Source organism: Tympanuchus pallidicinctus, unplaced genomic scaffold, assembly GCF_026119805.1.
Source record: "Tympanuchus pallidicinctus isolate F22 unplaced genomic scaffold, pur_lepc_1.0 scaffold29, whole genome shotgun sequence".
Lineage (NCBI taxonomy): Eukaryota > Metazoa > Chordata > Aves > Galliformes > Phasianidae > Tympanuchus > Tympanuchus pallidicinctus.
The window spans coordinates 675,090-702,094 of record NW_026294746.1 but is presented as its reverse complement, the minus strand read 5'-3'; the positions used below and the strand labels follow the sequence as shown (position 1 = coordinate 702,094).

General features: G+C 54.6%; 1 protein-coding gene across 4 annotated transcripts; it reads right to left on the bottom strand.

Moving 5' to 3' along the window:
• Positions 1 to 6,263: 6,263 nt before the first annotated feature.
• On the bottom strand, positions 6,264 to 26,952 carry NPHP4 (nephrocystin 4). 4 transcript variants are annotated; one of them, XM_052691498.1, is made up of 29 exons: positions 26,829 to 26,952; positions 26,401 to 26,447; positions 26,261 to 26,299; positions 25,608 to 25,745; positions 23,940 to 24,004; positions 23,144 to 23,299; positions 22,138 to 22,274; positions 21,640 to 21,788; positions 21,453 to 21,567; positions 19,854 to 20,036; positions 19,628 to 19,754; positions 17,579 to 17,625; positions 16,537 to 16,793; positions 16,260 to 16,445; positions 15,496 to 15,683; positions 14,491 to 14,651; positions 13,765 to 13,933; positions 12,450 to 12,560; positions 12,148 to 12,347; positions 11,861 to 12,078; positions 11,505 to 11,694; positions 11,310 to 11,390; positions 11,014 to 11,170; positions 10,638 to 10,723; positions 9,750 to 9,835; positions 9,252 to 9,423; positions 8,114 to 8,293; positions 6,882 to 7,025; positions 6,264 to 6,798 (listed from the first exon to the last, which is right to left on the bottom strand). In XM_052691498.1, exons 4-29 carry the CDS (start codon positions 25,703 to 25,705, stop codon positions 6,658 to 6,660), a joined length of 3,804 nt encoding a protein of 1,267 aa, XP_052547458.1. In that variant the 5' UTR covers positions 25,706 to 25,745; positions 26,261 to 26,299; positions 26,401 to 26,447; positions 26,829 to 26,952; the 3' UTR covers positions 6,264 to 6,657. The 4 variants fall into 4 exon arrangements, with proteins under 4 accessions (XP_052547458.1, XP_052547455.1, XP_052547456.1 ...); XM_052691495.1 differs by adding an exon at positions 24,077 to 24,249 and having other exon boundaries at positions 26,261 to 26,447; positions 26,829 to 26,949; XM_052691496.1 differs by adding an exon at positions 24,077 to 24,249 and having other exon boundaries at positions 21,640 to 21,785; positions 26,261 to 26,447; positions 26,829 to 26,949.
• Between the last annotated feature and the right edge of the window lie 53 nt (positions 26,953 to 27,005).

The window sequence follows — 27,005 nt, the reverse complement described above, 5'->3', positions numbered from 1 at the left end:
TGGGACCCAGCACCGCACACCATCCTCACCTAACCCCAATCCTGTTTATCCCACAGCAGCAGGTGTAAATTTCAGCCTCTGTCCCAAAGGGAGCTTAAAGCAGCAGTAAAGGCAGAGGGCTGCTTTTATGATCAATTTCCTTTTACAGCCTTTCTTCAGCAAAGCAGGTTTAACAGCAGGGCACGGCTGTTACAGGACCCCTGGTGACACGGCTTCAGATGGGAAAGGTGACTCAGCCGAGGTGCTGCGATGTTCCCAGCCATAGGGGACACCTGGAGCAATGCCTGGTAGCAGTGCATTGGGCACAGCTGTTCCAGGGCAGCTCTGTCCCCTGCAGCACACCCAGCTGGTTCCCCTGTCCAAGCGTCCTATGGAAAAGAATCATTTCTATAGAGAAAACCAGCATGAAAGTGCAAAACACTCTGTGACATACAGAAATGCGCAGTAAAAGGACCAGAGACCTAACGTGGTCTTCTGGCATCTTCCTTCCCCATTTGCAATTCTATTTGCACTTCGGAGATAAACAGAAGCCCGCAGCCTCCCAGGCTTTTATTCGGGGACTTTTCATTTAATTTAATTATTGAAGTATTTTTCCCCCGAGACGAGATCTGCGTGACATTTGATAAGCCAAACCTTCTGGCACAGTCCACTCTCCTCGTGCATCCAGCGCTGGCTGAATACATTTACAAGAGCCAACGAATGGGTCTGATGGGGGGGCATCCTCGGAATGAGACTTCAAAGATAAACTCGTATATTTCACAATGAGTGAGCAGGAGGGGTTCCAAGCTGGAGAAAAGCAGGGTGAAAACCAAATATTAACCTGTGAGCCCATCCTGTGGCTGCCCCAGCCCTTCTGAACAGTGCACACAGCAAGGACGTGCAGGGAAGACGCCCTCCTCGTTCCATCCATCCTGGATGAATGGGAGCAGGCAGTTCTGGGGCTCTTCATCTCCTCTGCTTTCTCCTGGAGATGTTAATAAAATGCATTTCCTACAGCCATTGTTTCATTTATAGAACCTTCAGCCCGGTTTTGATTGAGTGCACTTAATATAGTTGCTCTTGTTGTATAAAGGATTTTGAGCCCGGTATTTGACAGCCTTGATCTCAAAGAAAGCCATTAAGAGTAGTTTTATCTCCGGGTTTTGTAGCCATTAAATCAGTTTTTTATCAAGTCGCTGGTATGCTTTCAGGAAGATGTGTGGGAGAAACGGGGAGTAAACCTTCCCAATTCAAATGTTGGGACTGCTTTGCCATACTCGAGCTAAATGTTAATAACCAGAAAGGGATTTTTCTCCACAGCAGAGCATTATACTTCTCGCTTTAGAGCACCACAGGGCACGAAGTTCCAGGGGACACGAGAGCGCGTGGCCATCAATGTAATCAATACTGCACACTTATTGCTTCGGGAGGGTGGGAGGCACGGATCCCCCACCCCGGGCACTGCAGACTGTGGGGTGCTGGGCACTGCAGGCTGGGGGCCGTCGGTGGCTCTGTGTCCCTTTGGGAGCTGGGGCCACCTGAGAGCGCCGAGCCGCGGGGCCGCGCTCAGCCAGGGCCGCCCCCCGCCGCCTCGCTTCCCTCCGGCGTCACAAATCGTCCCCCGCAGCCCTTCCAGATTAAACCATTTTTCTTTTAAGGAGATTAGCTGTGGCTTTCCATGCAGGGAAATGAATTGGGCCACAATTAATGTCGCTTCCCCGTTCGCCCGCTCCCTTCCTGCGCGCTGTGAATTAGAGCTGAAAGCAATGCTGACCGTGTCCATAATGCTCTGTCACTTCAGAAATAATTTGGTTGTCTTAAAGCTAATATATAATTACCACCAGCAAATATTTCTTCTCCGTGAAGCCCCATGGTTCCCTGGAGTCATCTTCCAGTTTTTCAGCAACTTCTCCTCTAATCAGGGGCGATGCATTTGAAATTTCCAAATCAAAGCCTGCAAATGCTAACGGGCAGCTTTGGCTGGGCACTGCTCGGTCCTGGGTGGGAACAGGAGGACGGAAAGGTCACAGTCCCGCAGGAAAACCTTGAGATAATCTTTGTGAGCAGCGGCCAAAGGCTTCCACGCACCTCGCTCACGTCCTGTGCTCAGAGGAGGTGGGGAGATGAGCCCTGCCCTGGCACAGCCCCGTTGCCCATGGCTCCCTGTGCCCCCAGTGCTGGGCGATGCAGGGTTGGCACTGCCCAGCGCCATCGATCCGCCGTGTGCCTGCAAAGACAAACCCAAACAGATTCGTCTGAGGTGAACCAAAGCATTTCGCTCGGATTTTGACCTTTTAAAGAAAATGAATAATGCATTTGAAAATAAAAACTCATTTCAGACTCGAAAATCACAACACTTTCAGCTGGAAATGCCAGGGCAACGCATTATAACACCTAATTTCTCTGATTCCTGACGTGGAAAATCTGTTCAGAGCAGCACCTTTCAGCAGGAGGGGTGAGCAAAGCCCTGGAGGGCCACCTGGGCCCCACACTGCTGCCATCTCAGCCACCCCTCACATGTCATGGATTGACTGCTGATGAAATGATGCACCGGGCTGTAATTGCCAGCAGAGCTCTGTCACTGACCAGGACTGGGGCTGCTCAGTACCAGCACTGAGGGAGGGCTCCATGGTGGCACTGGAGCTCATTGACTGAGGGCTCTAGGATGTGTTTCCTGCCATTGAAGGCTGCTAGCAGGGGAGGTGAGGATAATGAGGTGGAGGAAGGCCCCTCCATGTCTGCCCCCCCCCCCTCCCCCCCCCGACCCCAGCCGCCCTCGTTGCTCCCAATGCCCTGCACAGCCAAAGCTCGTTAGCAGCCTGGAGAACGTTTGCTTGCTGTTGCGGTGCCATTTTCAAACAAGTCTCTCATCTTTCAATTTGGCAGGCAATCTGAATACCCATTTTAACTAATAAAGACACCCGGTAACATCTTATTACAACGCTGGCAGGCTCCCAGCCAACGCTATGGTGATCTTTTGTTCAAATCGGGTTTTCTCGATTTCTTCCTCATAAGAGGAAAAAAAAGGATGCTGGCCCCCTCGTGCCTTCCACTCCCACGTGTCTCCCCCCGTCCACCCCGCTGCCCGCAGCGCCCATCGCTCTCCTCCCCCGTCTCCCTGTAGGAACTCCTGCCCAGGAGCTCCACGCACCCCTGCGGTCCCTTTTTCATGCAAATGCCGGTTTGTGCTCCCCGGGAAGGAGCCGAAAGCTTTGTCATGGAAACTTTCTGCTTGGGTTTGTGTTTCAAAGCTGCGCTCGCTTCCCCACTCCCCTTTCCCCCCCCCGTTCTTTCTTTTCAGACAAAGCATCAGACTTCCACCGCTCCACTCCAGAAGTCGCCCTTCTCCCCTCCGCTGTGAGCATTCAGCGGCTCTCAGCCTGCGGCGCGACCCAGCGGGGGGCGGAATAAGGGCCATCAGGTGCCTTGATGGGCAAAGAGCCTTCTTGGAACTCGGCGTGATGTCTGGCACCGAGGGAGTTCATATTATGGGATGGCTGCCTGGCGCGGCCTGCCCTGACCGCGTGCTGCTCGGTTCAGAGGGATCTTTCCAAAGACAGAGCAATGAGCAGAGCTGGAGCCCTGCGGCAGCCTGGTGGGAGATGGATCCCAGGGCCCCCAGGTCTCTGAGCGCTTCCTTCTCTCGTAGCATCCATCAGAGAGGCTCAATTCAATCCCACCTATTGCTTAGAGCTGAGCTTCCACCCAAACCACACTTGCAGGGGTGTTTGCAGTGCAAGCACAAAGAACGCTGGAGCTGCTTTCCTTCTTGCTCCAAAGCAAGAGGAACTGGGAGCAACTTTGATAACACCCTCGCACCAGGCTGGAGGAAACGGCGTGCCAGGAGTTTCCTAATGAAACTCCATAGGTTTGGGGTGGGAGTTTGGGACAGGGTGAGGTGGGCAGCCTCCCCAGCGAGCAGCATTCTGGGTCAGCTTGATTGGAGAAGCCAGCTGCACTCAGCTGCCTCGGCAGAGACAGGCTGTTTTTATCTTCTAACTTGATGGGAGGTAGTTACACCACTCCTGCCTCCTTATCTTAAAAGCCAGAGCTCTTCTGTGCCCTCCTGCCGGCACCTGGAACGTTCCCTGCTCACACCTGGGGCTGAGGAGCTCCAGCTCTTCTCTTTCAGAAGCCCATTTCAGATGCACTCAGTGCTGGTGCACCCAGCACAGCTGCTCTCGCAAAGCAGATAACTGCTGACCTCTGGAGCTGGGGAGGCTCGGAGCCACACGGAGCACAGCCCTGCACCCAGCTCAGGAGGGAAATGCCCTTATCCTTGAGCCAGGCAACGCAAGGTCGCTCCCTCACTGCACGTCCACACACGGTGATTAATTACAGCACAGCAGCACCAGGCCATGTTTTTATTTCTAACACCACGTAGGTGGTGCAGGGTGGGGGAAAAAACCAACACTGCAAACCCAGATCCATGAGTGCTGAACGGCAGAGAGCAGGCAGGGGTTGTGCCTGGTCATGCACCAGAGGAATGTTTTGGGCTTCCAAAGACAGTCACCAACACACTGTTTGTTCTGGTTGATAGGCAGAGTTCAAGGGATGCTCTGCAGCTAAGTCCTGCCTGGCTAAGGAAATGGTTTTTGGTGTGTTTTCCTCTCAAAAGCACAGGATGGGGGAATTGGGATGTGGTGTAGGATTCCCCCTTTACTCCACTTTTTATTGGGCTTTGGTTATTTCCATTCACATTGATGCACTTTCTTTCCAGGTACTGGTGGCCACATAAAAATAGATGTGGGCATAAATATGGAAGCAAATAATTAACTGATTAACCCTCACTTGGGAGGGTCGCTCCTGATGAAACAGCTGCAGGCAGGGTTTGCTCAGCGCCTTCTCTCTGCATTGGGTGCTGCAGAGCGACTCCTGCAAACACAGCCGGGACAAAACCGCAGAGGGAGGGCAGAGCAGAATCTGAAAGAGAGGCGGGCAGCTCCAAAGGCGGAATTAAACACCCGGCAGAGCTTCACAGAGCTCCTCCTCTCACCTCCAGTCAATCCTGCAACCTTTGCGTGACCCCTGTGAAATTACCTCCATCAGAGCTCCGTGCTCCGCTTGCACTCCTGGAGAAACGTCGGGAGAAGAATCTGTTGCACGTTAACGACTCGGTGTTGTCATTAAGGGGGACAACTTCATTAGCAAGTGTGAACAAAACGCTGCTGCCATCGCCATCCCAGCGCTGTCAGAGCCCACAGGAGCAGCGCTGCCCCTGCAGGGCCCTTAAACTGCTCCTAACTGGACTGAGCTTCAAAGTAGAGTTTAATTAAAGCTAATGTAGTGAGAACAAACTAATAGGCAGCAGAAGGGTACGTTAAAGCCCTGCCACGATTTATGGTACTTTGCAGACTGTGAGGGATGTGTTCCAAGGGGGCACGGCTGTGACCCACATTCCCCCCCCTGGAATGGGAGACCTGTGGACCTTCCCCGTCTGCAGCAGCCGAGGATAAAGCACCAAGTCATTGATAATCCTTAAGAAACGTTATGATATGAAAACGTAATGAAAATTTTTCATCTAATCGACTTTAATAACCCAACAGAGGGACCTCTCTGCATTGCAGACAGCACAATAATTTTCTAAAATATGAGCTGTCGTTTCCCATCAGTCCTAAGGAGGCAGAGTAACTCAGGGTAACTCAGCACACCATTCACTGGGGCTGCAATTCATCCTCCTAACGCCCCACAACAAGCAGTGCCACAGCTGCACAGCCACCCCAATGGCTGGGAGATGGAAGCAGTGGGGACAGCCTTCAGCCAGCAGGGATCCGGCCCTCCTTTGCTCCATGCTTTTGTTCTCATCTCCTTTTTCCTCTCTCTGCATAATGAATCTTCCCCTCCATAGAACTCACAGTGGATTTCCAGTAGTTACGTCAAGGCCAAGCAAGTCAGCACTGTAAGCAGGGGCAGATAAATTAAGATCCTGCCAGGCTCACCAGCAGCGCAGCCGCTTCCTTCTAATCCATTAGTGAAAATGAAGCCATCAGAAAATTAGGTGCTGCTTGATGTTTTCTGGGTACTAATGATCGTGACTTCACAGAAATAAATGCGGTGTAAAGTAGTGAGGGAGAACGGGAGCATTTTAGCAAACAAGATTAAAACAGATTGCGGGAGGGCCATCGCTCTTCAGTCACAGCTGTGACACAGGGCAGGTCAGCCCATCAGTGCTGGGACCCACTTGTGGGAATGGGCTGACACCATATGGGGACCACAAGTGCTCCCCCCACATGGGTTTGGGGCTGCAGGGAGGCCTCTGCCCAACAAGGGACACCATGATGCTGTCAGAGGAGGGCACAAATTTTATTGGTCTTGAACGAGTAGAAAAGCATCACCAACTCCAAACGATTAATTTCTGCAACAGTCGATGGCAGGTACAGAATCCTTCAGAAACATTTTGTAAACTTTAAGTTAAAACCACACAAGGATTTAAAGCCCTTGCAATATAAACATTAAAAACATCTAACAAAAATTAAGACCTTCTGCAGTTGTGGCACACAGCGGTGAACGTCCCCCCCCTTCCTGCTCTGAGCACAGGGCAGCCTGGTCCAGCAGTGGGGCTCCCATAGGGCCAGAGGGACCCCACAGCTCAGTGGGGTGAGATGAGAAGCAGACACGGTGCCCTCACCTGTGCGGGGCTGCACTGCCCAAACGAGGACCAAGAGCCGTGCCACAGCCTCAGTAGTAGATGACCTTCACGCAGAAGGTCTCCTCGTTCTTGTCCTGGTGGTCGTTGATGTGGATCAGGATCTCCTCCTCACCCACGCTCTGACTCGGGGCGAAGCGCAGCCCGATGGTGTACATCTCCCCCCCAGCAACCTGCACACAGCACAGCGGGCACATGGGGAGGCTGGGGGGCATCAGGGCGCCTGCTGCAGTTCCTAGGGGGGGTAGGGCTGTACCTGGAAGGAGTCCTCCTTGAACTGCAGCAAGTCGGGCCGGCTGGTGACCAGAAAGTACAGCCTGCGTGTGGGGTAGGGGTTGGTGTAGGTGATGCGTTTGTTGGAGCCCTTCCCGCTGCCTGCAGGGATGGTGATCTCAAAGGCCTGCGGGGCACAGAACAGAACTGAGGTCAGACAGAGCCTGGGCTGCTCTGCTGTGCACCGAGGGGAGCCCAGCACACCTTGCTGCCCTGTGTCCCACTCCCCTGCTGCTCCATGCACACTCAGTTCCTGCCATCAGCGACACGCGCAACGACCTCTGAGTAAAAGCATCTCCTCGGGCTGCGGTTTGCATCGCTACATCCACAGCAGTAATTATGAGACTGAGTGACAAAGGGCCAGAGGAGCAGCTGGGGACCGGCCAACGAACGCTCCGACTAATTAATTTATTTCCACGGGGATAACCGTGGTGCTAATTCAGATAACACAGCAGAGCGCAGGGACTGGGGCTCGCACTCATCAGGATGGAGTGACATCAGTTTAAATGCTGCTCTCCACCTCACCCAGCACCAAGTGTTCCAGGAAAACATTTCTAAAACGAACACATTAACTGGGAGATCTAATTTTCTATCTTTGAGCAAAGTCCTAACCTAGCACAGTGCTAATAGAAAGCAGCATGCTGTAACTTTAATTTCACAACTGGGTATACTTCAGAGTTGACACTCCTCAGCATGGAATTGCCTTCAAAACAGGCTGAAAGATATTTTATGATGGTCTTCAGTGAGATTATTCAGGCACTGGAAGGCTAAACGTGTGCTCCAGAGCTTAAGTGAGATGGGGAAATGGAAATAGTAACAGGCAGCATGGGTAGAGTCCACACACATCCTGCAGTCCTGGCAGGTAAAGACAAGTGATCCAGAGTTACTCTGCAGTACTGCTTTAGGAGATTAACTCAAAGAGGACAGTTAATCTCTAATCTGTCAGTAATTCTTAGAAATTGGCTTTAGGATCCTTGCTCATGACAGCTGGGAATAATGGCAGTGTCTGCACGAAGACCAAGCGCTCGCCCAGCAATCGATGCGCAGCGGCACGGCTCCCAGCACGCGTCCCTCCTCATGCACAGAGGAGGAGAATGGACGCCAAGAGCAGATGTAGATAAAGCAGTAAGCAGCAGCCAGCCCAGGCTGTCAGCACACACAGCCCCCAGCCCAGTGGGGTCACCACGCTGACCCCCCACCCCTCCCCATGATTACCTTGGAAATGAGCGGCTGTCGGCAGGTGATACAGAGCAGCCAGGAGGACACCAGCTGGTGGCTCTCCACATCCACCAGGTTGAGGTAGAAGAATCTGCTGCCAGCCCGGCGTGGCTTCACACCCACAAACAGATCCAGGACCCCATTGGGGGGCAGCGTGAACACACCTGCTGGGTCCACCTGCAAACACACCGCAGAGGAAGGAGCACGGGCCCCATCAGAACCTCCTCCCTCAGCTCCTGATGCTCTGAAGTCACAAAAAGCCAGAACAGGGTGTCCTCACTGAGGAGACGGCATCAGCACCGCTCACAGCTGCTGCCAGCATCCTGGGGAACCCCCCCCCCACCCCCCCCGAGAGGGAGCAGAGGGATAAATGAAGACAAACTGCGTGCAGATCGGTTTTGGATGGCAGGCTGGCACCCCTTGGCAGGAACAGCTGGGAGAGAATCTGCACCTCCGTGAGGTCCAGCTCAGAATACAAATGAGCTCTGATTACACTAAGGAATGCACACCTATGATTGGAACATTTAATCCCATCTGCACTAATGAAGCAGGTCTGGCTGCATGGCGGCGCCTGTGCCAACAGCAGCCTGCACTCTGCCCAGCAAGAGGACCCTAACAGTGCTTTACCATCAGCTGCAGGGATCTCCTCCCACCCGCACTGCTCGCTCTGAGCACCGCAGCAGAACCCAACGCACTGCCATCAGCACGGCCAAGGCACAATGCTGGCATGGCACGGGGGGCAGGCAGTCCCCAAACTTGGATTGATGGCACACACCACTGTGATGCCATCCTCAGTGGGATTCATTCCCTTCTGCAGTCTCTGAGAGCTGAGATTTTTTTTCCTTTGTTTATGGGACAGTAATGGGGTTTTTGTTCCTTTCATTACTCCCATTTACAATTATGACTAAATGAATTCTAAAGAAATTATTAGTCTTCAGATAGTCTCATTAACGCAGATAATTTGCCCTCTGGGGCTTCGTACCAACGATCCTACACACGACAGCTTTAATCAAGAGGTAATTATCACCAAGGCATTTTTCCCAACTCCAAACGGGACGCGTTGCATTTCTAAGGGTTACAGAGCTGCCAGCCCAGCCCAGCACCCCAGGGACCCAGCAGGACCCCGAGGCATTACCTTCAGCTCGTGGGGATGGGAGCAGAACGCCTTCACCCTGCGCAGGGTGCGGGTGCCGCGCAGCGGGACGGCCAGGCGGGAGAGCTGCCCTGCAGTGCAGCTGACATCCAAACGCTGCAGGGAGTGCAGGTAGAACTGCCAGATGTGCAGCGGCGTGGCCAGCCAGGGGTCCCTGCAGCGAGACGAAGCAGTGGCACAGCCCCTGCCTGCTGCGTTCAGCCCCGAGACCACCCCAACCTCTGGGCAAACCTCTCCACAGGAAATTTCAGCCTTACTCATGCAGAGAGAGTGAATGAGTACAGAGAAGCCGTCTCCTGCACTCAGAGCATTATTTACAGAGATTGGAAAAGCAAACAGGGGTTTTGGGAAGCCTCCTGCCTGGCTCAGCAAGCAGGGCTCGGGAACCAGCAAGCAAGAGAACATGGATGGGAACGTTCCCTCCTGCTCTGCCTGTGCTCTGAGTGGTTCCTTCTCCTCCCTCTGGCTCCTGTTACTTACGTATAAATAACAACAAAGAACGTTTTGATCTGTGGGCTTGGTCCTCCAGCTACTTTTAAGAAGACGTCCTGCGGTTCCCCAGGACCCTGCGCACAGAAATCAGAGCATCGTTAGGATGGTTAACCCAGAGATCAAACCAGCTAATGAGGACTCCAGGGTTTCCTTTCTATTAATGAAAAAAACACCAACCCACTTACAACAGCAGATGCTTTCAGCATCTAGTTAAAAACCACGTTATTAAGTTATTATACAGCGTGGTTCAGCTCTTCCAGTATTTTTAATTACAAAAGAGGACACAAACGACTCTCGCATTCCAGGTTTGCATCCATAATCAAATTTTGGCAAATTTTCCCTACGTTTTCTAACAAGCCATAATCCAATTACCATTGGATTATGCACTGGCAATTAGTAACTACCCTTCATAACCGTCTGTGTTCATACACACACTTATTTTTTTCCCACTTCTATCTCAAGCAGCAGAAAGAGAGCCTTGCAGACCTCACATCTTTGCTGGGAAGTACAAAACTGAAGTGGTGTTTGGGGAGACACACAAAGCATCTTCCAGGTGAACTTTGAGGGCTCGATCCAAAGAGACACAAAGTAAAGAAGACACCGGTATTGATTTGCACCAGGTCAGGAGGGAAACAGGGCTGGAACCAACCTCAAACTATTTGTTCTCCAGGAAAACAGGCACAAAATCAGGCATCAGATACCAAAACAAGGCAGCCCATTTTAATTGGAATCAAGGGCAATTCTGCCTTAATCACCACCAGTATTTCACATTCCTACAGGCCAATAGATCAGGATGCTGCCATGGGTGCAGGGCTGATCAAAACAGCAAAACACAGGAGGATAGAAGACAAAGCAACACAGGAGTGTAACTGGTACCATATTTTTGGTCTCACAGATGACATTAGGGTCACTGCAGCGGACATAGACCTCAGGATCACCGCTCGGCATCCTCACCGGAGCACCTGCAGGAGGCAACACCACGTGTGACACCACAGAGCATTTTATTTGTGCTTTGTTCTACGCCATCGCACAGCCGTGAGCTGCAATCCCTTACGTTGAGCTATCAGAGAGCAACCGGGTCATACTGGTTCAAGAGAGTATAAAATTAGTGCAAGCAGATGGATAGAAAGCAAGCAAGGAAGCCCAAGGCCATAGCATGAACAGTCTTTGAAGATGCAGAGAAACCATCCCTGATGGTGGGAACTCGCTCTCTGGATGCCACCCCACCTCCTGGCAGAGCCCTGTGGGTCACCTGGGAGCGTGTGCCATGGAGGCAGGCGGAAGGCCTTCTTCAGGAAGGTCAGCTCGGGGTGGAAGAAGCGGAAGGTCTGATCCACCACGGGGGGCCGGGGCTCAACCTTCACCTGCAGCAGGGCGATGGGTTTGTCCCTGCTCACACAGAAAGCCACCTGCAGCAGGAGGGGCAGAGCAGAGAGGCTGAGTGCCAGGCATGGGAACAGCGTGGTGGGGTCAGCACTCTGTTCCTGGGGCTGGGAGGCAGCTCCACGATGCAGCAGCCAACAGCCCCACGTGTCCCTGCATCCCCACCTGGATGAGCCTCATCTGCGCAGCCGTTGGCTCCTCCTGCGCCCTCCCTGCATCCTCTTCTTTGCTCAGCCCCATCGGATCCTGCAGGAAACAAAACACTTGGTTTTGGAAGAAGCCCCATGACACATAAGCAGTGTTTTCTCAGCAATACCACCGTGTGCTCTGCACCCAAGCATGATGCAGCTCCCAGCATACCGGCACTGCTGTGACAGCCGGCTCCGTGGAGAACATCTGGTATCGGAAGGGAATGTGCACAGTCTCCTTGGGGCGCAGGTAGATCTGAGGCCTGAGGTCATCCCGCAGGTGGAACATGTCCTCCTCCAGAGGGGTGGCCGTCTGGGTCAGCTCCTTGAAGTGCCTCCATTCCCTTGGGTCCAGTATGACACTGGAGGAGCGAGAGGTGGAGCTGGTTGGTGTCCCATCGCCCCGGATGCACTGGGAGAGGTCCAGCACCAAGGCAGGCAGGAGACCCTGAACAGACCCCAGCAACGGGGACAGAGCCGGGCACAAGCACTGTGAGCACACAACACAGGGATGGTTGTCGGCGCTACCTGAGCTCGGGGTGGTCAACCTCAACCGTCACCGTGTGCTGGGTGCTGTAGGGGTTCTTCAGGGCAAACTCAAAGAACTCGGCCGTTCCCAGCATGGCGTACACAGTGTGGGTGACGGTGATGGCCTGGCTGAGCATTTGGGAGATGTACCGCTGCTTGGTGCGCTCTCGATAGGCATCGATGATCTGCAGGTACTGCGTGCACCGCTTGGAGCAGCCCTGCAGGACGGAGGGGACTGTGAGCCCGGAGGCAGCACAGGTTGTGCCGGGCACCCGGCCCGCCCTCACCTCGTGCTGGGGGATCCTCCTGTCACCATTCACATGCTGCTGCAACGCTGCCAAGCACTGCATCGTGTGCTGCTGGATGGCCGCGGTCTCACGCGGGGCATGCAGGCGTTCTGGGCTCTGCTCCAGCCGTAGGCTGCACAGAATGGCTGCCAGCTCGCTATCCACCTCAGCCAGCCTGCGTGGCCGAGATACCCTGACATCTGCAGGGACAGCACTCGGGTCACCGCTCTGCGCAGGGCAGGATGGCACCCCCCCATCTGGGGAGGGCAGAGAAGGGCTGAGCCCCCCCCAGAAGGACTCACCCCCGCTGGAGTGCAGGGACAGCGAACGGCCACAGGCCGGAGAGGACACGACATGGGTGTGGGACAGCAATGGGTGCCTGGGGCTCATAGGGGTCTCCTCACAGCGGTGACCTGTGGGGGCAGAGACCGGGGTCAGCCCTGTATCAGGTGCTGGGTGCTGGGCTGTGCACACCAGCAGCATGTGGCAACAGCAGGTCACAGCCAGCCGGGACACAGAGCAAACACTGGTGACGGCTCAGGCCAACAGAAAGACAACAGCCAGCACAGAGCCACCTCTTGTGAATTATCAGGAGTAGCTTCCCAACATTTTTTTCCCCAAAATTGTCATAGATCTCTTAGTGTCACAAAATCTACTGGAAAATGCTATTCCCACTGCAGATCTTCACAGACAGTTTAAAGAAGTGGAAGCAAATATCTCATTGCTTACAACGCTCTCTGCGTTTTACGACGATCCCTCTGGAATCCTATTGCTATTGCACTCCATCTATCTTTTCTCTAAGTGACAGAGCAGCTTCCTACTGAAAAGCAATGGGGACATCCAAGAGATTTAATGCTGACCTTTGGAACCAGCTCGGGTTTCCATCCACACTTTGTGAAGTTTCAGCAGAACCACCCGAGCTGCGTTTCACAAATCTGCTCTACCACCACCTCACGCCTGAGCTCAAGGCATGAAGAGCCCTCAGAAACCTACTGCAGGTATTTGGAATTTATTTAGAGAAAAGAAAAACAAATAATTTTTTAGAAAGGGCAGAGAAATCAAAGGGTAGCTGTTGTCCCAGATCAGTGTTTTTCCTTTCTCCCTTCTTTTGCCAGGTTGGAGTTAAACTTCTCTGGGTTGTGAATCTCAGATTCTCCTTCCCAGGAGCTTATCGTCCCTTTGCAGGCAAAGTAGGAAAATGACAATTTAAGATATCTTATAATGGAGCTAATCTTTCTTCTGAAGATAAGAGTTTAAAACCTGGAGTCACTGCACATTTATAGGACGGTGAATTAAACATAACAAAGTACCTGCTACACTCCAGGAAGAATCACACCCTCACGAGAGCTCTGTTTCCTGACGCAGGCGGCTCTGCCTTCGTCCCATCCCTGCTACCCACCTGTGCATCACTGCCTGCATCCCGCTGGCCTGAAGGCCACCCTGCAGGTGGCAGGGATGCTGGGCAGAGCATCAGGGCGCTCCGTGCCTCCAGGCTCAGAGCTCTGCCAGCATCCGCCTTCCCCAGTCGCAGGGCAAAACCCCGCTGGATCTCTCAGCAAAGCTTTTTGTTTCCTACCACACTCTGCAGTGCTATGAAGGCTTCCAAGGAGTACTCACCAACGTTGGCCAGGCAGAGGTGCAGGCGGCCTCGCACGGCCACGCGGGCGCCCAGAGGGCACAGCACATCCCTGCCTGCTGCCAGTGGTGCATCCTGCTCGTACTCAGTGGTGACCACCTCCAGCTCATGCAGCGTCCTGACAGCCGGCCGGCCCTGGCGCAGCAGGGGCTGGGGAGGAAGCAGGGATGGGGCAGGATGGGTGCTGCTGTGCCTTCGGCCTCAGCGCGGAGCCCCATCACACTCACACCCATCTCCCACTCTCAGCATTTCCTTTGCGGGCTGCCCAGATGGAGCTTTTTCATTGCAGCTTCTCCCCGAGAGGATAACAGCCAGGCGTTAGGGTAACTAGTTACTGGGGCGACTCAGATCCAAGAGATTTAGAGATCTGGATAAAGACGTCTCTGCATTTCCTAGGCCTGCTTTAATTTTTCTATCCAGTAAGCCCTAGCACGGCACACAAGTTCCAGGGAAGAAAGTTAATGCTCTGCCGTCGCTTTCAAGGATAAGATGACAAATCCTGTGATTACAGGCTTGTCAGATTGACATCAGCCTCCGCTAAACAGAGTGGCTGATAAAAACTTGATTACTGAAGACTCAAGGGTAATCTAACAGCATCTCAGCACAGGACAGAGGGAAGAGTCAGACTCGTCTTTAAACTCTTGCATGCTAAGCAGTTCTCCCTCATCGTTAGCAGTCATTAAGGCTCAGGGAGAAGGGCTCCCTACCTTCAGTTTAACCGCAGCAGAGCCGACCAGCAGCAGAGAGTCTCCGTCCCAGATGTCCATCTGCAGGCTCTGCTCAGCCAGGTAGCGCACGAAGACACGCTGCTCCCCAGGCCTCAGGAAGGTGGGGTCCACCACGTACCTCAGCTGCAGCCCCGGGGCTTCTGCAAGAAACAGAGCAGCAATAGAGGGTTGCATCCCTTGCGCCCTGCCTGCCTGCAAGCATGCTGTCACAGGGACCAGAAAAAGCCAGGATGTCAGGTGTGGAGCTGCTGCTGAACCAGAATGGTGTGACAGCACCAGGATCCACCCAGCACTCTCCTCTCCTGCACAGTGCAGCTTAACCCCATCAATCACATTGGGAAGGACCCCAGCACAGGATCCCTCATTGCCACCAAGAACTCTAAGTGGGGAAGGAGCTGCACTGAAGGCATCTCCTGGGACAGGAATTTAATAAGACACAAAGAGAAAGACAAAGCATTTTGCTCAGAGGATCAGACGAGATTACTCCAGGCACTTTGCTTTAATGCTCTGCCTCTTTTTCAGTACGCTCAGCCCCAGCTGCAGTCAGCAATCCTGATGTCTGGATCATGTCACTGATGCTTATTGATGTTTTACTTCATGCTTTGACGTTTTGAACATTTTTAATTATGTGCCACATAAACTAATGGAGGTTTGCTACGAAAGCAGATAGCAGTGCATTCCCTTGGCCTGGAGGCATGCCTAAATCTGATTGACAAAAATGCCAATTGAACCAGTAAATGTTGTTTAAAACTCCCAGATGGCTTTTCCTTGTACAGTAACACAATACTATGGCCCATACACACAAAAAAGAACAAGTCAGCTTGATGAACTACATGAAGGACCACACAAAACAGCATTGAGACCTCCAACCTCAGCTGCACAACCAACCCTCCCACCCAGCCACGGCAGCCTTCCTCCTCTCACAGCCCTCCTGAAGAGGAGGGGCCACATGAGGACACTACCCACCCCAGGACCAGAGCCCACCAGTGTTTGGGGTCCCATCCTCGTTCAACTGGAGCAGCACTTGTGCTGGCACAGCAGACCCAACCGCCCTCTCGCCATCCGCATCGACCAGCAGCAGCCGCGGTGTGCTGACCGGTGGGAAGCGGTAGAACTGGAAGGTGAGGAACACTGTCCTGGGCCACGTCCCTTCCAGTGCATCCTGAGGAGCCCTGGAGCAAGAGAAAAGTGCTTTTGGTCAGCCTTGTTCGGATCATAAGCTCCTCACCAAAAAGAAGCAGAAGAACAAGAGAAGACTGGTAATATCAAAAGTATTTAGACTTCTCTGAAGACAGAGGGCATATGGTTTGTCTTTGCTTTCCAAAAGCCTCCCAGTTCCAGCTGTCTTTTGCCATATGCTTGATGGAAGAGCCAAGCAGAAGTAGCATTTTACCTTTGCCATCTATGGAAGAGCTGTGAGCAATGCTTTGGAGAGAGAAAGCCGCCCTCATAGATAGCTTTCCAAAAACTCAGCTCCTCTACGTAACATGCATTTAAGCAGGAACCCTGCACTAACTAGTTTTATACCAATGTGTGGCCAAGGTTCACCACAACGAAACTGGAATGTGTTGTAAGAGTGCCTTGAGAGAGCAATGGTGTCATTTAGGAGCTCTTCACGGCTTTACTTCTGTGGCTGCAGTTGGGAAGCAGCACACTGCCAAAGGGCTTCTGCTGCTCAAGCACAAAAGCAGCTCATTTTGGAGCAGGCTTTTCCCCCAAAAGGCTCCTTGAAGCCCCGCACACCTCACCTACTGAATGCAAGGAACTGCAGGATTATTTCATTGCTTTGCAGAGCATCCACTTCCTCCAGCCGAGGACTGAAATGCGCAGGGTTCAGCGGCTCCGTGACCTCCAGGGGCTCCTTGTTGTCATCGAGGATCTCTGGGAAGCCAGAGGTGTGCAGGAGCGCCAGCGAGGCACGGCTGAGCGCAGCGCTGGAAGCGGCAGAGAAACGGGGCTGAGCGAGCGGTAACAGCAGCACCAACCCGCGCCAACCCCCCCAAATCTCAGCCCCACAGCCCTCACCTCCCAGCAGGCAGCGCCACGGCCGTGACGGGCAGCTGCGGCGGCACAAAAGGCGGCGCCCACAGGTGCTCGCTGCTGGAGGCATCAGCACGTGGGGAGCCCGGCCACAGGTCAGCCTCCAGGTGTGTGATGCCAGCAGTGCACTCAGCGCGGCCATCCTGCGTGCTGCAGGGCCGGGGCGCCGGGGCGCTGCGGCTCCGTGGCACCGTGCGCCCGTCCCTGCTCTGCGGCGAGGCCAGCAGCTGTGAGAGAGACAGCTGGAAGGGAAGAGGCTGTGATGAACGCAGCAATGATGCACAAACGCCACGCCACAACCCAGGTTCCGCCAGCAGTTCGTGCAGCTCAGATGCTGTTTGCTCTGAGATTTGGCACAGCAGCAGCCCTGCTCCGCTGAGGAGCGGCACAGCTTGGCTGCCTGTGGGTTCACACCTCTGCTTCTTGCTTTAGCAGCCGTGCTGTACTTTCTCTTGCAAAGGGAGGAATAGGAAAAGGCGGTAGAAAGATCAAACAGTTTCGTGCAGTCCTATGAAGCGCTTCATTCCACCAAAAATATTTGTGCACGTCGATCCCCATAACAAGATATGAGTATTTGCAGCTCGTCTCAAAACCTGATAGCTCTCCTTGCAGCACATCGCTGTTGGCACTCACCATGGGACAGCAGTGCCCAGCAAATCTGGGTTGTCAAAACCCAGAACAGTCCTTAAAAATACATTTGGGGTGTGAAAACAGCTCGGAGGATTTTGTCCAGCAAATTATACATAGAACTCACTTTCCTCCCTCTGCTAACTCAGATTTTAGCTGCACGTGCCAAGCATTGCGTGACCGCAGCAGCCTTGAAAACCAGCTTCCAACGGACTTCAGGCACACTGTCAGCAACCAACCTGCAGTGCACCATGCGGGAACATCGCTGCCTGCTGCCCATGGGGCTCAGCAACACGACCACAGGGGGTGGGGAAGGCACACAGCCAGGGGAAGAAAACAGAAGGCCCAAGGTAACAGGGACAGCACAGAGCACAGACAGCACTGCACGTGCAGCACTCACCCCTGGTCCCTGCGTGGAGGCTGCCGGGTGCGGCGGGGAGCGCAGACCTGCAGAGAAGCACAGGAGAAGCTCAGCAAAGCCGGCACCCAGCACAGCCCCGCTGCCCAGGGATGGGCACAGCCCTGCAAGGCACTCCACAACCTCCCAGCAGCCTGCTTGGCTCCTTCCCCCCCAGCAAAACTGCTACCTGCAGGGGAACACGTAGCACATCTCCACACTCGGAGGTTATTTTGCTGGGAATCTGAATCTGCCAGCAAGAGTTTTCCTGCTGTAAAAACACAGCTCCTCCATCTTTAGACAGTACTGCAGTTTCCCTTAAAGCCATGTGGCACTGGCTAAGTGGATTGCTTAATGAGACGTGAAAGTTTTTAGGATACTTAAGGTTTTCATAGCTCCTCCATTATTTCTTGTCACTACTTTCATCTGTTCGTACATTCATGCCCCCAAACGCTATGAGTTTTGCTGTGTTTATATTTGGCTGGTCTGCTCACTGGCACGGATGAACTCGCTGTTCCAGTAAGCAGCAAATCCTTTACAGCAGAGGAGGAACACAGATGTTTTCTGGCAACTTCAGGTTGCTTTCTCAACCACGTCTAATCACAGCTATTTTGTTCTCACCGTTGTTCAGCAGAAATCATCCCACTTCCCTTATGTCTAAAATATTGTTTTCTTTCCATTACAGTGGCTCTGCCTGTCATTAAAGCAATGGTGCGCAGAGGTGCGCGGAGCTGTTGGTGCTGCAGGAGGATTCCCAGTCCATCTGTCAGACCCCAGGATCAGCTCCATGCACAGCTGAGCCCCCACATCCACCCTCGAGGGCAGGGAGCGAGGTCAGGGTCCCCCACACCCTGTGCCTGGGAGCAGAGGGTCACCATCAGCCTGCATTCACATCCATTTCTCCGTGCACTGACACCAGCTGGAATTCGCTCAGGAGATCCTTCGAGCAACACCAGGAACAAAACGCCTCTCAGCACTGCTGCTGGCAGCCTCACCCAGCACAGCCCACCAGCTCCAGCGCCGTCTCACCCTCAAAGACTTCCGCTGTGAAGCCCGTTAAACCAACAAACAGCCCTGGAGAGCAGCGAGCCCGGAGCTGGATGCGCCACGGGCTCCCATCCCGCAGCAACGCCGCGGTGCCACTGCCATCTCGTGGTGACAACACCCCATTAATCAGGTAATCGACTCGCACGTCGATGTTTGAACAGGCAGCTCAGCTGTGAGCAACCCCGTGTGCACAGCCCCAAATTGGAAAGCGTTAACAACAAGGGAGTGGTGGGAGAGGAGCATCTCCCACAGCAGAGCCACCAAATCGCTCCGAACTGGACAAAAAAGGACTTGTGGTGCACAGCCTGGTTTTGATCCCAGTGCCACGCTGTAGGGTGGGAAGCACAGAGCAAAGCAGGCCTACAGGTTTGTTCCCACTGATCAGGGCAGGGGGGAACCGACCAACAAAGCTGCACAAAAGGGAGCAGATTGCCACCGCTCAAAGCCAAGGCAAAGAAATCCTTTCCATCTCCAAAACGCACAGATCAGTGCTGAGAGCCCCACCATCTGCCCCCCGTGCTACAGATATGCATGCAGACACACACACACAAGCAGCCTGGTTCTCCCCCCCTCGTTAGAGGCGCACGCTGATTAAACGTGCGTTGCTGTCACGCTCCAGGAACTGCAGCTCAACGAGATTATTTATTACTCACAGCCTATAAGTGACACCTCTCCCATCCTCAGCCATCTGGAAGGATTACGATTGCAGACATAAGCACAGGAGCAGCGCATTGCTGGTGGGGCCACAAGGCCCCTTCAAGAGCTGTTTTGTTCAGCACTGAGACCCAAATGCTGTCAGAGTGACCCAGAGTAAACACAGAGGGAAAACGAGTGCAATTCCTGCGTGTGGCTCTGCTCCACAGCACGGGTGGATGTGACAAGGGAACAGGTAGAAGGGTTGAAATCAAACCAACCTGAAGTCCCCTCCGCACAGTAATTCATAAGCCATTGGACGGCACTGCCACGTTCTGCATTTTAAATGCCACCAGCACAGACAGCACTCACTCAGCGATGGCGTAGGAGGCTCCTCCGGCTCCTTCCCAGCTTTACTCGAGACGTCTGTCGAAGTTACACGATGTTCTGCATCAGTGGAAACGTGGAACTGGACAGAACCCGACGCAATGCGCTTCACCTGCGAGGTTCAAGTTGGAGGACTGTTAGAGAAAAGCCACACACACCTTCAGGCAGCTGGGAACAGCGCTGCTCCCAGCACCAGCAGAGCAGCCCTTACCTGCTGGGAGCTCTCGCTGTCTGCAGGGTTTCTGTACACCAGGGTCTGCCCGGGGCTGGGATGGGCGCCGCCACGCAGGGGCAGCAGCACTGGGGAGGAGGTGGCCCCCAGGAAGGGGCTCCAAAGCGCCCAGCGCACCGTGTGCATGGCAGCTGCCGGGCCCAACGCACTGCCAGCTGCAGCCTGCAGGAGAACATACAGCCAAAGTGCCTCCCTCCCCTGCAACCACGCTCAGGGGAAATGCAACAACACCGTTCTGCAGCACGGCCCTTCCTCAGCCATCTCTGCCTCCAGGTGTTTGAGCCCAACAGCAGCACCAGCAGACGTCACCAGGAGTCACCCCCCCACCACCAGAACGACCAGGCAATGAAAGCTCGGCTGCACTCAGCAGCAATCTACCTGCAGCTGAGGAGCTGCGTCCCTCCCTCTGCACTCAGCTGTGTATTTTTGCATTATTTCTCTCCCCACACAGAGCAGAGTCCAGAGGGTTCTGCTTACCCCAGTGCCACAGCAGCCTCTCCTTAAGCCAAGGGGTGCAGACCTGAGGCAAACACAGCTCGCTGCCAGCCTTGGCAATCAGTGCTCAGCTCCTGCCGGCTGCTAATTACAGCACCGACCGGCTCAGCAATCAGCTCTGGGATTAGGCTGTGCACATAGGAGGCACTGTGTTACCAATGACCCTCACACTGCCACCTCAGCAGAACAACTGGGGACTCGTACACCAGTTGATCCCAATCAATCCAGGCACAGGAGCAGCACCCAGAGGTGACAGCTGGGGCCCAGCGCCCTGCACAGGTCCCCATCACTGCAAAAAGTCAGGTTTCACGGTTTCAAGACCCAGAAACCATCGGATTTCAGCTGCCAGAAAGACCTCAGCAATCAGCAAAACCAAGAAGAATGTAAGGGGTTAATCCCCCTTCAGCATAAAGGCTGAATTCTAAAGACTTTTTTTGAATAAAAAAAAGAAACAAAACCAACTGAAGTTCTCCAACTGGGTTCTCCAGAACACCCCAGGACTGCTGCAGGCTGCATTTCTCCATCCACATACAGGCAGCAGAAAAAATTTAACACCATATAATTAAAATGAGTTAATAAGCCCATTTGTGGCACATTCCACCCAGCACTGCAGAAAGCACTCTGACATTCTGATGTGAGACATTGGCCTCAGCTCCTCCAGCACGAGGAGGCGGCCCAGGATGGATCCCTCCATCAGCAGCAAAGGGAGCACTGCTGGAGCCCCAGAGATGCTGCATCCCCATGGAGCAGCCCTCCTCCTACCCCTAAATTCAACCCCCCTCTTCCCCCCCCAGCAGTGCTTAGGACTCAGGTTTTTAGCAGGTGGGAGGTTCCCTTATGGGGAGTGCTTTGCCTTCTGCATGATGTTCCTTGCCCGCAGGAACTGTTGAGAGCCCAACCCAGCACTCAAGAAGCAAGCAGAGGTGGGGAAGCAGCTCCTCTGCTTTCTGAGGTCCCGGGGGCACAGCAGCTCTGTAAACCACTGCGGAAACCAGCAGCAGTGCCTTCTTCTGGGTATGGAAGGCACGGGAGGGGCTGAAAATGCTGAAAAAACACCAGGTCCTCCCACCACCCTGGCCCTACCTTGGCTGCAGCACAGACGACGTACTCCAGCTGGAAGCAGACCCCAAAGGCCGGATGGGCAACCATCTCACTCAGCTGCAGGCGGCTCCGCAGCAGCAGCGCCTGCTCTGCAGTGCTGCAGGGAGAGGAGGAGGAGGAGGAAGGCTGCACCCTGCAGGCGGCAGGGCACGGTTTGTGCATCCCTTACCTGTCCGTGCTGCTGGTGGTTTGCCTCCGGGCCGCCTCAGCTGCTGGCTGCAGCACAGCCACCTGCGGGGCCTGGACGAAGCGCAGCCCGTTGTGCACAGCGACACGCAGCCGCCGCTCCTGCACGCACAGCGCGCTGCCAACCTCCTGCTACGGCCAGAGGAGATGGGGGACGGGCAGTGAGAGCAGCAGGGCACACGTCTGCCCTCATCCCACTCAGCCCACAGCCAGCAGCACAGGACTTGGAAGGGCCGTCTGCACAAGCGCTACATCTCTGCCTTTTTCAGAGCGGCCCACCCAAATTCTGCTAGCTATGGTCTGCACACCCAGCACACCACACATAAAGCCCCTCTGTGCTCATCCCCGCCTGCCATAGCAGGAAAACCAGGCGCTAAGCAGAACCGGTGCTGCAGTGCCGTTCATCCGAATGCTGCCACTCCACCTGAGGACGGGCATTGGCACGCAGCTCATCTCACCCCATTTAATCACACGCCATCACCTTCAGCAAGCGGTCGCTGCTCAGCTGCTCCAGCAGCTCTTCCTCAAACTTCTCCAGAGAAGGGTGCAGGAGCACGCAGAGCTGGTCCAGGTAGCAGGGGGCCGTCCGCATGAGCCGCGGCTTCAGGAAGATGTCACCTGCAGTGACACACAGCAACAGGGTCACACTGCGATGAGCAGCCAGCAGCTCCAGCTTGTGGGCAAGAAATGGAACAGAGAGCATCTCCAGCCAGCACAGCGCCACGCGATGGAGAAGCACAAGCCAGGCAGGATTTCAGAGGATTTCTCCTGACAGCCACAAGATGGGACCACTGCGCTGCGCTGCTGCCTGCCCTCAGCAGAAGAATTCACCACTGCCAAATAGATGACAGAGTCGTTCTGTTCTGTGAATTTCCAGATCACATCATTTCTTTGTCAGATCAACAGGAACGAGGCTGGCATCTGCAAGGCAATGCTTCGGAGGGCTGCGTGCAGGAGCAGCTCATCCCTCAGCCCTGCCAGCTCTTGGCTGCCCAGAGCACCACCACCACCACCAAGGACAAGCTGAGCCAAGCTGTGCAGCCTTCTCTTAAGACTCCTCTGAATGACTCCAATTAAACCAACCATTATTTATCCCTCCCGGTTTCCCAGGAGCAAAGCAATTAACGGAGAAGAGAGCAAAATGAAGCCATGCAGACACACTGCAGCACTGGATGCAAATGCTACAGTTGCTCCTCTGCCGTGGGGGAGCTGCAGAGAAGTCCATGACATTTCTGCCCAAATGGAAAGCAGAGGGAATGAGCCCTGCAGGTCCTGCTGCTGCTCTGGGAGCTGCTTCTAATGCTCTGAGCACAGAACAGATTCTAAAGCTGAAAGAGAGCAGCAGGACCTGCAGTCTGATCCAGACAGAGGCAAGCCTGCAGCACGGGGCTGTGCTCATGGCCACGGAGCATGGGTGCACAAGCAGAAGTGGCCATGAGCAGCACAGCATCACCCCACAGTTCCAGCGGTGGCAAAGGGACCCTCACCTGTGTCCCCATGTGCAGGCAGCAGGCCAGGGATCTTCTGCAGGCCAGACACCAGGAGGTTTTCAGGAAGGAGATGAAATACCTTCTCCAGAGGCAGGTGGAGCTTCAGGCTGTACTGCAGGTGGCTGTTCTCCATTATAGTCATGTATTTATTCTCTGATCAAAAGAAAACGTGATGAAATGACAAAAGCTGTGGGGAGACAGTGCTACAGAGCTGCCATTTTTCCCACATCCTTAAGACCCATCAGTGCAGGGCAGGCACAGAATCTGTCCCCAGCACATCTCAGCCCCAGCAATGCACACACTCCAGCACGGGGAGCTCCGTGCTGTGCCAGCAGCATCTCACACAAGGTGACTTTCACTGGGAGCCTCCTCAGCTGGGACAGCACAGCTATCAGCTTCCAAACCCAACGCATCTTGTTGGAATGGAAACCCATAACCCTGACATTTTCTTTCCACTACATTGCTTAGAAAAGCGTTTCTAACACATTTCCCCTGAAATGTACCAAAACAGCACAGAGTTTCCTCTTTTCATCCGCAGCGCAATGGGGATATCGCTTCTCAAAAGCAGCCAAGGTAATAACCATATATTCAAACAAACAGCTATTTTCTGCATCAGATCCCAGGCTCACATTCTCATCTCCTCTGCTGCAGCCGCACACAGCCCAAGGACAAGGCACGGTCTGTCCTGGGCTGCAAGGGTGCAGAGCCCACATCTGCTGCCTCCATTCACACAAACCCAGCGCACATCTGGGTGCAAAGAAAGGAGCAATGTGCTCTCCGTGCTGCTGCTTACTTTCTAGAGGGTCCTGGAGAAGCGGGTGCAGCAAGGCACGTGGCGTCCCGTGGTACAGCTTGAGCCTGAAACCAAAGGGGAAGCAGTCAGTGGATTCCCAGTAAGGCCCACGCAGCAGCCCTGGGAGCAGTACCTACACTCTGCCCTTGGCAGCCAGGTCTGAGGGCTCCCGCCTGCTGTCAAACAGTGGGATGAGCCCGAAGCCACACGACACGTTCCGTGCGAGCCCTTCTGGGGTAGGGGCCACAGCCACCACCTCCACCACGGCTGTGACACTGGGGTGGCTGAGCGAGGTGTGGAAATACACGGCCTGGGGAGAGATGGAAGAGTGCGGCAGCCGAGAGCAACGACAGCACAGCTCTCACTGAGGACAGGGCGCATCTGCACGAGAGCACTGCAAAAGGGAGGGGATGCTGATGCGCAGTGCCAGGTCCAACCAACACATCCCGCTGGGTCCCCAGGGGCTGCAGGAGCCCCTAACCCACAGCACAGGGAGGGCAGGACGCCGTCACCTCCCCGGGATGGGATTTACAGTGTGATCAACCCTTCCAGTAAAGCCTCATTATCGCAACGCAGCGTCCCAGAGAAAACGTTGGCTGCAGTCACGGACTGTCAGGAAGGGATAACAGAGAGAGGCATTAGCACATCATCCCAGAGAAATAAATCGCTACTCTATTATCTTTTATTGCAAAATGCTGAAATGATGACCACTGGCTGCTGACAGGTGGCCAGGCTGCAAGAGACTGATGCCACAGGAACAGGAGCTGCTAAAGCACATCTGTTGTTAAGAAAGAGGTTACAGCTGTCTCCTAAGAGCCAACAGCAGTTCCAATAACACTCCCATCTCCTCTAAGCCTTCCATCAGTGCAGCAGGAGTGCTCCAGCAGAGCTGAACTGGTGAGTGCCAGACTGGGGAAGCTCTGAACCACAATGCAGAGCTCCATTTCCACATCCTGGTGCCTGGGAAGTGCCGCCTGCATCGCAGTGCCCCACATGTGGGCTCATGCAGCATGTGGAGCAGCACTGTGTTCCTCTCCCTTGGCAGCTCCCTGCCACAGTTTCCCCCATCCCTATTCACAAAGCATGGACTGAGCGATGATTCAAACACCTCAGGATGAAATGCATATGCCAATGTTCCTCAGATGCCATCAGAGATTTAAATAAATCACAGAGCGCGGCTCTGATCTGTGCTAAACTTCATCCTTGGCACAACGCTTTGACTCAAGTGGAAATAAAGGCTATAATTAGACACTATCATGACCAAGGAGATGAAGCCTCAGCTGCAACCAATGCTGCAGGGACTGCAGCCTCACCACAGCTGTGCACAGCAGCAGTGCAGCTGGCTGCACACCCAGGGACCCCTGCAAGGTCCTGCCTTAGGGCAGCAAGTTCTGCAGGGACCCGGGTGGATAAAAGCCTGGCTTTGTGCAGCAGCACCTCCACAAGAGCTGCTGCAGAGCTGCTGCTCAGCCCATCTGTGTCTGAAGGAACAGTGCACTCTGCTGCTGGCACGGAGGCACAGCACCGCGTCACCCAGCCTGCAGCTTGCAGGGTTTGTCCTTTAGAATACATCATAATTAATAATGGGAGATGCATCCAGCTGCAAGATTGTGGAGAGGCAGGGAACCAACAGCCCAGCATGAAGCCAACCAACTTCAACGGCCATACCTCATTGAAGAGCACACAGGGGGGCTGTCCTGGGGGGCTGCGGGGGGTCCGGGTGCTGCTGTGCCACGTGTGGCCAAAGAAGTGGCGGTGGGTGGCATCGAAGAGAGACACGCGGAGCTGCAGCTTAGCTGGGGACTGCTGCAAGAGAGGGAGGGGTGTGGGAATGCAGCTCCTCACCTGCACCTGGGGGCATGGGGAAATGCCTCTGATAGGGCAGGCTGTCACCGCCTGGGGGACAGAGCACAGCTGACTGGGGCTTCTACACTGATGTTGATGAATACTTGTAATACATCATCCTTCTATTGCAGAAAATGCCTGGTGACCCTGAAGGTTAGCATGTAAAACTAACTCAGATGTGTAGATGGAAGCACATGGGATTTACATACAGTTCTGCTTTGATACTGGGAGATTTAGGAGCCCAAAAGGAAGTAAATGTAGCAGAAATCTGAGCTCTGCTCAGCTCTCCTGACAGACACGAGATGGCTGCTGGGCACTGCGCAAAGCAGGCTGCATGGGCACACAGCATTCATGCCTGTGATGCCTGCACCCTCCCAGGCCCACAAGCAGGAGGGGATTTCCAACCAGCCCAGCACTGTCCTGCAGAGCCTCTGGAGTGCGATGTGCTTCCTGCTTTTGGCTTTACAGCTCCATACCTGCGTGACAACAGAGCCCTCGAGGCACTTCAGGACACACTGGAAAGGCACCGAGGGCTCCGGCACGCCGTGTCTGCGCTGGGTGTGAGGTGGGACAGCACGGCTCCATGCAAACAGCCTCTCCCACTCAGCCATCTCACCCTCTGGGGTCACCTCCTCCTGCAGGACTCTGCTGGGGGATGCTCAGCTGCGAGAGAAAGCACACAGTGAGGGGAAACACGGCCGAGCGGTGAAGCAGCACAAGTGCACGACCCCAGTTCTGCAAATTGCACAGAATTCCTGCACCCCCCCCTCACCCGCAGCACGGTGACACCCTGGGGACCCGCAGCAGCGCCCTGCAAACCAGCAGTGAGAGCTGCCGTAGGTTGAAGGTGGGGACAGGAGCTGACCCGGGGCGGTGCCGGTGTTACCGGAGAGCTCCGCACTCCGCGTGCGCGGGGCAGAGACCCGCAGGAGAGCACGGCACCTATAGGGGCCCTTCTATGCGTTGACATCTCCGACCCCGCACGAGGCGCGTGCCCAGCTGGAGCGTTGCGGTACGATGCGGGCCGCCCCGCCGCGCACTCACCGCTCCCGCCGCGTCTCGCCGCCATCTTCCCGGACCGCACCACCGCCGTGCGGGAGGGGGGATTCCCCGCGCCACTCCGCGCAGCTCCGCGCCACCCGCATCCCGCAACCCTCAAACGGTCCCACGTGGCGCTGGGAACGGCCGGAGGTCGCGATGGCGGTGCGGGGCTCAGGGCAC

What these genes read in the sequence shown, in the direction of transcription:
- NPHP4 (XM_052691495.1), bottom strand. Translation starts at nt 26,395, where the DNA reads ATGGCTGAGTGGGAGAGGCTGTTTGCATGGAGCCGTGCTGTCCCACCT. An exon ending in TCTCCAGGACCCTCTAGAAA is followed by an intron (nt 23,300 to 23,939) that starts GTAAGCAGCAGC and finishes TCTTTTGATCAG; the next exon opens with AGAATAAATACATGACTATA. An exon ending in TTCTTTGTTGTTATTTATAC is followed by an intron (nt 9,424 to 9,749) that starts GTAAGTAACAGG and finishes GTCTCGCTGCAG; the next exon opens with GGACCCCTGGCTGGCCACGC.